Source organism: Zingiber officinale, chromosome 2A, assembly GCF_018446385.1.
Source record: "Zingiber officinale cultivar Zhangliang chromosome 2A, Zo_v1.1, whole genome shotgun sequence".
NCBI classification, from domain to species: domain Eukaryota; kingdom Viridiplantae; phylum Streptophyta; class Magnoliopsida; order Zingiberales; family Zingiberaceae; genus Zingiber; species Zingiber officinale.
This window is the reverse complement of record NC_055988.1, coordinates 16,892,954-16,901,152: the sequence shown is the minus strand read 5'-3', so window position 1 is coordinate 16,901,152 and position 8,199 is coordinate 16,892,954. Positions and strand designations below refer to the sequence as shown.

The 8,199-nt window shown below is 45.6% G+C and overlaps 1 protein-coding gene and 1 pseudogene across 5 annotated transcripts; one reads left to right on the top strand and one right to left on the bottom strand.

Moving 5' to 3' along the window:
• Window positions 1-1,713: 1,713 nt before the first annotated feature.
• Window positions 1,714-3,044, bottom strand: LOC122040845 (annotated as a pseudogene).
• A 458-nt stretch (window positions 3,045-3,502) lies between these two features.
• On the top strand, window positions 3,503-7,485 carry LOC122040844 (E3 ubiquitin-protein ligase RDUF1-like). Of its 5 annotated transcripts, none has more exons than XM_042600301.1 (3): window positions 3,503-4,910; window positions 4,986-5,069; window positions 6,481-7,485. In XM_042600301.1, coding segments are annotated over exons 1-3 (1,098 nt in total). In that variant the 5' UTR covers window positions 3,503-3,897; the 3' UTR covers window positions 6,482-7,485. The 5 variants fall into 5 exon arrangements, 3 of the variants coding, with proteins under 3 accessions (XP_042456235.1, XP_042456234.1, XP_042456233.1); XR_006128732.1 differs by lacking the exon at window positions 4,986-5,069 and having other exon boundaries at window positions 3,504-4,937; window positions 6,481-6,910; window positions 7,369-7,485; XR_006128731.1 differs by having other exon boundaries at window positions 3,505-5,069; window positions 6,481-6,910; window positions 7,369-7,485.
• Window positions 7,486-8,199: the final 714 nt, after the last annotated feature.

Sequence of the window (8,199 nt, the reverse complement as noted above, 5' to 3'; positions counted from 1 at the left end):
CCAGCTGAAGCTCTGATCAATCCCTCGACTCCCGAATACCGTTGGAGTGAGGGTAGAAGATAATATATCTGCCGAAATCCCCTCGGACTATGATAATGGCAGAGAACCTCCCGACGTCATCCATCTTCACGTTCCAGAACAAATAGTTGTGTTCCCACAGACGGCGCCAAAATTGATCCGGTCCGGAAGTTGAGTCGGACGGACCGTCGGGTGAGGTGGCGAGAATGTTGACGAAGTCGCGGCGTCCCTGAGGGGGGTGTGCTGAGATGGCTCCCGTGTTGACCAAGTCTCCAAAAGTCCTCTGGTCAACGCTGCTTGCAGCCAACAACCGGGTTGACCCGGCCCTCGGTACCCCGATGCTCGAGGCAGATCCAACGAATATATGAGTAACCGGCTAATGATATAATAATGAAATAAATAAGGAGTGAGTACGGAAAACGTACCCTGGCCTAGGGGGGCGCCCTCGGATGGGACGCGACTCGAGTTGTCGCGACCCGGAAGAGTAGATGACTCTGATCAGGCTGAACGCGGTGCAGAACCAGAAGATGAGCTGCAGGTCTGGCTAAAACACCGACACGCAGGCCGGAAAACAAGATCGGCACGCAGACCGGGACACTGGGTCGCCACGCAGGCCGGGAAATAAGATCGGCACACAGGCCGGGACACTACACCGACACGCGAGCCGGGAAACTAAATCGGCACATAGGCCGGGAAATGGACTTCGGCACGCAGGCCGGGATATAAAATAACACAAAGGCCGAGATACAACCGTGGCACATAGATCAGTACTCCATTGCGGCTCGAATGTCGACACATAATAGCGATACGAAGAGCGAGACATAGTGGCTCGATGGCCTACACATAGCAACGGTCGAATCGGCACCGGAAGCGGCGACAATGACAGTGGAGAGGCCGGAGTCGGCTGTATCGACGTCGAAAGGTAGCTGAATGAGCATCGGAGGAGATGGATAGTGGTGAGGGGAAGAGGACAGCTGTGGTGTGACAAGAGGGAGAAGAGGGCGGCTACTGGTGGCGGCTGATGGGCTCAGGTGGGTAGGAGGGCGGTGCCGAGTTCGTCTGATGGTGGCACCGTAAGGAATCACTAAGCTTCTCCTCTTCTCGGTTGTGGCGGATGCGACGAGAGGAGCAGGAGAGGAACTGAGGGGGCGGCCAGCGTCGGAGTGAGCGCCGACAAGGAGCGCGAGAGGGAGAGGAAGGAGGATGCTTAGTTCCTATGGGCAACGTCGTGCACACACTAGCCAACCTCCCTCTCAGCTTGACGTGGTCTGTTCACGAGAGAAGAAATAGAGAGAGGGAGAGGAGGCATCGTCCGGAAGGAGAAGAAGAGAAGAGGGCAGCTGGAGGCTGGCGTCGCACTGGCGAGTAGCGTCTGAGGAAGAAGATGATGCCTTCTCCTCCCTTTTTTCTTGGCGGCGGACAGAAAGCACGGAGAAGAGAGGAAGAAGAAGGCTAGGGCTGGCGTCGCGAGGAGAAGGGGGAGAAAGAGATAGAGGAAAAGGTGGTGGCCGGAAACCAGCGCCGACGAGGCGCGCATGAGAAGGAGGTAGAAGGAGAAGTTGGCGGCGGAAAAAACCCATCCACGAAGCCACCCCCCCTCCACCCCTTTGCCCCTCTCCTTCCTTCAATCTCCTCTTCTGCCCCTCAGCCCAAACCGTATCACATGCTATTAATTACACGCTTCACATTCATGCCTTTGGCTGTAGTTCACTGAGATTAATCATGAAGAAAACATATAGATAAGTGCAAGAGAGATCAAACCATTAACACTGAAGTAGTGCCTTTATTCAGCTGTGCGCCTGTTCCAGTACCAAGTCCTCGCCAATGAAGAGGAAAAGGCTGTAAACTGGAGAGTGAAGTCATTTAGTAATCAGCACGATAGGTACTGTAATCATCTCTCGCTGAGTAATGGTTCTGCACTCTGTCTGGGATCTTCTCCTCATGTTTCAGTCCTTCCTCGAGTACCAAACCTCCAGCAGTTCTAGCCACCGACCCGACTGCCAATCCTGTCACAGTTCCTATTCTGCCTGAGCCTCCTTTTGCATTATTATCATAAGTGGAAGACCCAGTTGAGTAGCTGGTAGGCGCTGATGGGGCACCATAACCAGATGCCCGGTCGTAGTATGGCTAGGCTGGGGCTGGGGGAGGAGCCGGTGGGGTAGAATAGTAGGCGGAAGAAGCAGGGGAGTAGTGTCTAGATGAGAAGGAAGCGGAGTAGCTTCCATAAGGGTATTGTGATGGGTAAGGCTGGGGTTGGGGTTGGGGCTGGGGCGGAAGGTAGCCATAAGGAGAGGGAGAAGGGGGTGGAGGAGAGAAGACACGATAATCTCTAGCAGCGTGATGAGGAGGAGAGTGCGAAGGAGAAGGAAATGGCGAGGCGTTCGAGTAAAAATAGCTAGAAGAAGGAGGCGGAGGAGGGAAGTGGATACTGGGATTGGGTTCTGGTGGGAGAGAGGGTTGCTCTCGTAAGGTCAGCTTGATCCTGATCTTTCCCTGAGGGCGGCCCGAAGGACGCCGCAGGTCGAGGGGTCCGGATCGGGGAAGGTGGGAAGCCATCGCTGCCACCTCCGGAAGCGTAGGCCGCGAAGGCCTCGGGTCGTAGAAGCTCCTTAAGCGGAGAGCGGGCGGTGCCGACAAGGGGTTTGGGCGTCTCTGAGGGTCTGGAGTGGAAAACATCGAGGGTGAGGAAAAGGAGGGTTTCCGGAGATGAAAACGGAAGAGAGAGGGCGAGGCGCTCGTTCCAGACGGGGCGAGTGGAGCCGTCGTCATCGGGCTTGGTAGCGGCGCGACGATCGGGATCGATGTAGGCGACGACGTAGGGCTTGAGATCGCCGCTGCGCCAGTTGACGTTCTTGAGGTGCTTGGCGGAGACGACGGTGACCTCGAGGTCGAGCGGCCCTGCCACGGACGGAGGAGGCGAAAGCGGCGACACCGGAGGGTGGCGTTGCGGAGCTTCCATGGATGCCAAGGCGGACGAAGTACAGCAGCGGAAGGTCAGTGACCTACGATGGAGGAGCAATATCGCTGGATCCAACAACGCACAAATGTCCTAAATTTTAAAAAAGATTAATGACATCATCCTACAATTTTTCAAAAAGCATTTTAAATTATTTATTTATCAAATATAAATTCCTCACATAAATTTTCTTATTGGAATATCATTTGTGAATTTAAAACAATCTTCTTATGAAGGATCTTAAAAGCATGTTTTATGTGCCTTTCCCCTCTTTTTTTTCTTTTTCTTATTCAAATTTCTATCTCTTCAATAATTGTACTCAAAATTGTGCAAGAGCCACACTGCCCAGTGGGTCCGCCTGTCAAATCATTTACCTTAAGGACTTTTCTGTAATTATAAGCTCTTCCGGCCGACCGGACTATTTAAATGAGATCGACCCGGCCGACAACTCTTCACACCGACCGACGGTTCCGGCTCGACGCGATCTGGTTCAGTTTTATCCGGCCTGATCTAATGTTCATCACCGCCGTCCATCGAACGTTAACGATATCACTAGTGTCCGATGTTCGTTCATGATGGACCGTTCGATGACGCCGTCAATCGAACAAGCGTCCGCCATTGAAGCTTCGTCGACCGCTTAAAACCTCCCCTTCCCTTTCTCGCTTTCCAGCTCCCTTAACATCCTCCCTCTGCCTGCAGAAACCTCCAAATCTTCAGTTTAGAAGTGCAAATTGAGCTTTGATTTTGATTTCTTCGGTGGATTTGTAAGTTTCCATTCTTTCTGGCTGGGAAAGATTCGATTTTTAGGGCATCAATTCCAGATCGGTTTGTCTTTGGGCTCAAACCTGGATCTTCTGTAAGGATCTTCTTCCTTCGTTGTTGCTGCGGTGGAATTCCTGTTAGTGGATACTGCGTCCAGGAGCATGGAGAGGTCGTCGCCGCAATGGTGCCACCGCTGCTGTCGCTTCATCTCCGTTTGGCAGGACGCTGGCGTCTGCCCGGACTGCGGCGGCGGTTTTGTGGATGTGCCTAGCCTATTTCACTCGTCCTCTTTGACTGCCGACGAGATTCGTCGAGGACGGGCCCCCTCCGCCGTGGTCGACTCTGCCGCCGCCGACGGGCGGCCTAGCCGGCCCTCAGAGATTAGGTTCCGTAGTAACAGCCGCCCGTCCACTAGCGACCGTTCTCCCTTCAACCCCGTCATCGTCCTCCCAGGTCCTCGTGAAGGCGCACGAACCGATACGGATCGGGCCACCACCAACAGCTTCGAACTATACTACTACGAAGGTACAGGATTGGACCTCCGTCCCTTGCCGGAAAGCATGTCTAATTTCTTGATGAGCTCTGGGTTTGAGAGGATTCTCGATCACCTTACTCGGATTGAGACCAATGAAATAGGCAGCAGGTATGGGTTTGATCACCCGCCTGCTTCAAAGGCTGCCATCGAGTCTATGCCCATGGTCGAAATTGCTGACCGTCATGTTGCCCTGGAATTCTATTGCGCCGTCTGCAAAGACCCTTTCGAGCTTGGAGCTGAGGCGCGCGAAATGCCCTGCAAGCATATCTACCATCACGATTGCATCTTGCCTTGGCTCTCGCTGAGAAATTCCTGTCCTGTTTGCCGACAGGAAATGCCAACGGATGTGCAGCAACCAGATGGGGACGAAGATGCTTCCATGGCTGGGAACGAGGACGAGATGGTTGGGCTTACCATATGGAGACTTCCGGGAGGTGGGTTTGCTGTAGGAAGATTCACAGGTGACAGGAGAGCTGCTGAAAGGGAGTTTCCAACCGTTTACACAGAGATGGATGGCAGATTCAATACTAATGGGGCACCAAGAAGGATAGCATGGCCCACGAGAGAGAACCGGTCACATCATCGTGGAGGAATTGGTCGGACCCTCCGCAATATGTTTTCATTCTTCAGGCGTTTGAGGTCTTCTACTCCATTATCTTCATCAAGGTTAAATTCCAATTCCCAGTCTTCCTCAAACATTTCTGTTAGATACAGGAGATCTTCCATTTTCAATAGGAGATCAAGAAGACGTAGTTCAAGTTGGGCATCAAATGATGGAACTGTCAATGCAGCAAGATGGTAATTATGTGAACTAATTTAGGAAGATGAACCTTTTCTCCAGTTTGGTGCTTCTACAAAACTGCAGTAGTAATCCTGCAAGAAGAATGGAAAATGTTTGTACAACATATGGCTAGCTGATGGTTTGCTCACTACATGTAGTTCCACTGTGAATAGGAACAACCTAAAAAAATGTAGCATCTTCTATTATCTATCCCCAATCACACTTCACAGCCTCTATTGCTCTTATAGTCACAAAAGAGGCTTTGTATTGTTTTAGGTTAGCCATTCAATATTATCTACTTGTATGTGTTCACTTTAGAAGAGAAAAAAATTCCATATATGCATTTGTTTTATTTGTTCCAAAATGGAATTGTGGTCTACATGGAAACTACTATCATCAGTGTTTATCTCATGTTTTTGATCTGAGAACCATGACTTGTAGTATATCATGTTAATAGATAATTGGTAGAGATCAAATCCCGGCGAGCGCATGCACTCAGGGAAACTTCTCCCACCCTCTAGTCACTTAGCGGTTAGCTATAAGCTGACCTTATGAATTTACCTCCCTTCACATAAGGACAAGTTGTGAGGGACGTCTGAGTGTAATCACCTTTTGCTACAATGTTAATAGCTAATTTCTTTGTTTTTTCTGGTTTCAGTTGATTCTAACATCATATGGATTGTAGAAACAATGCTATTCTACACATAAAATTGGTTTAGTCAGTGGTGTAAAGCTGAATTCGTTCCTTATCTTTTAAGACGCTCTTATCTGGTGAATGATTGGCATAATTTAGCTTTCCAAATTTATAGCCATGACCTCAGAACTAAGATTCATCTACTTGATTTAGGATTTTGTGTTCAAGAAATAATAGCCAACTGTGGAACGTCTTAACCATCCATAATGTATCTATTGCATTGATAATAACTGATTTCTGTTTTCATCTCCTGATGAACCTTTTAGCATTGTTAGCAAAAGATGAAGTTCCCCTATTTGAAGAAACCTTATTATCTTGTTGTGTTTCAGTTTTTAAATCTTAATCCTAGTTATCAAAGCTTCAAGCTTGGCATGCCATGTCATTTTAACTTTACAGGTGATATTTGTATTTCATGTCATGTCCTGAGATTGCATCGCACAATTTCTTCTTCTATAATTTGTCTTTTACTTGTGTTTGAATTTTATAATGTGTAATTCAAGATGTTAACTATTTTACCTTGAATTCGTCGTTATTGTAGGTTGCTGAGTCACACTAAAAGGTTCATAGTTCCATTTTTCTTGTCATATTCTGTAACTTATTGTCAATCAATTGTATAAACACAAATCTATCAGCCTATGATTTTTTGTTCTTGTCTTGGTTGAGATTTTCTCTGGCATGCTATGGAATCTACCTAATGGTACATTCTCATCAGCCATTGGCCTTTGCTTGTGTAGAGTTGCCTGGATGACAAACTCCTTCCTTTTCTTGTTGGTGGAACCTTCTTGAAGCAATGTTGAAGCTTTTCTATCCAAATATTTATGCAGATATAGTATTAGCAGGCTGAAGGCCAGTGGTTGCTCCTCGTCACTTTGTTGGTTTTTAATACTCTCTTGTCCCTTTTCTCGTCATTTAAGGGATGGATTGGCCCTATTCAATTCAAAAGTGGCCTCTGTCTGTTGCAACAAGTTTGGTTTAATTTTCAAGAGTTATCTCTTGACTGTTAGTTTGTTGTGCTTAAGCTGCAAAGGAGGCTGCTCATATAATGATGGAAATTTTGAATCAGTAGCATGCTATTGTCACTGGGAATATAGAGAGCTAGAGCAACAGGAAATTACAGATTTCAAGGCCTCCAGCAGAGACAACAAAAAGTATCTTTTTCACAAGGTAAAGATTTGATATTGGTCGAGTGTGAAAATGATTCTCCTTTCTATGTTGAAGAACAATGTGCATTGAACTTCTTTTTTCCCAAGTATTTTTCAGAGGTTCTATATTCTGACCGTCTACTTTTACTTTTTAAGCAAATTGAACATGAACAATTTCATTGAGTATTTGCCCTATAAAGACATATAAAATGATTGGTTGGACATCTGGATCTATATGGAGCCTTGTGCTCATGCTCGAGTTCACTGGTGGAAACATGATTCTTTGCACTATCTCCCACTGATGGTTGTGCTCACTGGAATATGACTACAAATGTTCCTCCATGTGGTTCTTCAACATGATACTTTATGCTGGGTGGCCCTTTTTTTTGCATTACTTTGGTCAAATCATTCAATGCATCTTTCTCTATAGAATTCATGTTTGGTTTGATTGCTTATGCTAGTTTTTGTCCTTGCTTGTAGTTCCAACACAATGTTTTGGAGCGGCTGCTTGTCTTCATTGTAATATGACCAAGATAAGATCCATTCTTAATATATTTTTCCTGCACAAACTTAGCGGATTGCTTTCATATTCTTTAATCAATAAAAACAGTAGCCCATAGCTTGGGTTTATGGATGAAACATCGCCTCGTAGCTCTCTAAAGAAATTAGATGTCATTGGATATTCTGCTAGAATCCTTTCATGCTCTGTACTTTCATTTTTCTTTATTTTAAATGTGATGCCTGCTGCAATAATTGTATATAAAATCTAGCTCTCCGAGGCCAATGATAAAGGTTGAACGGTTGTTTGTAAAATCACTATCTGGATTGTAGGATCACCCAGAAGTACTAAATTGATCTGGGATTAATTGGAATTGGTTTTTTAGTGAAATCGAAACAAGATCATTGGGATCGTATACATGATCATTAGGATCTGTATGATTTTATGATCCTACCATTTTATACTTTGAAATATTATAACTTTTGACTCAGATTAAATTACGAAACGTATAATATATCAAATCAAAATTCATTAAAAAATCTATATTTATTATTGGGTGTAATCTATAATCACCTAGTTTTAGGTTCAAAAAATATTGTTAAATTTTTTTTTTTAGAATATTTCAAATAATTTTTATCATTGTATTAGAGTTTTTTTTTATCTTTTACATCGTTATAATTTTGAGATAATTTAAAATATTTATATAGTTGGTATTTGAGAGTTTTGACCATGAATCTTTTCTTTCATTCTTTTTCTAAAATTATGAGTTTTGGTTTCTATTTTTTTTTTGATATTTTGCTAAATTAATAGGT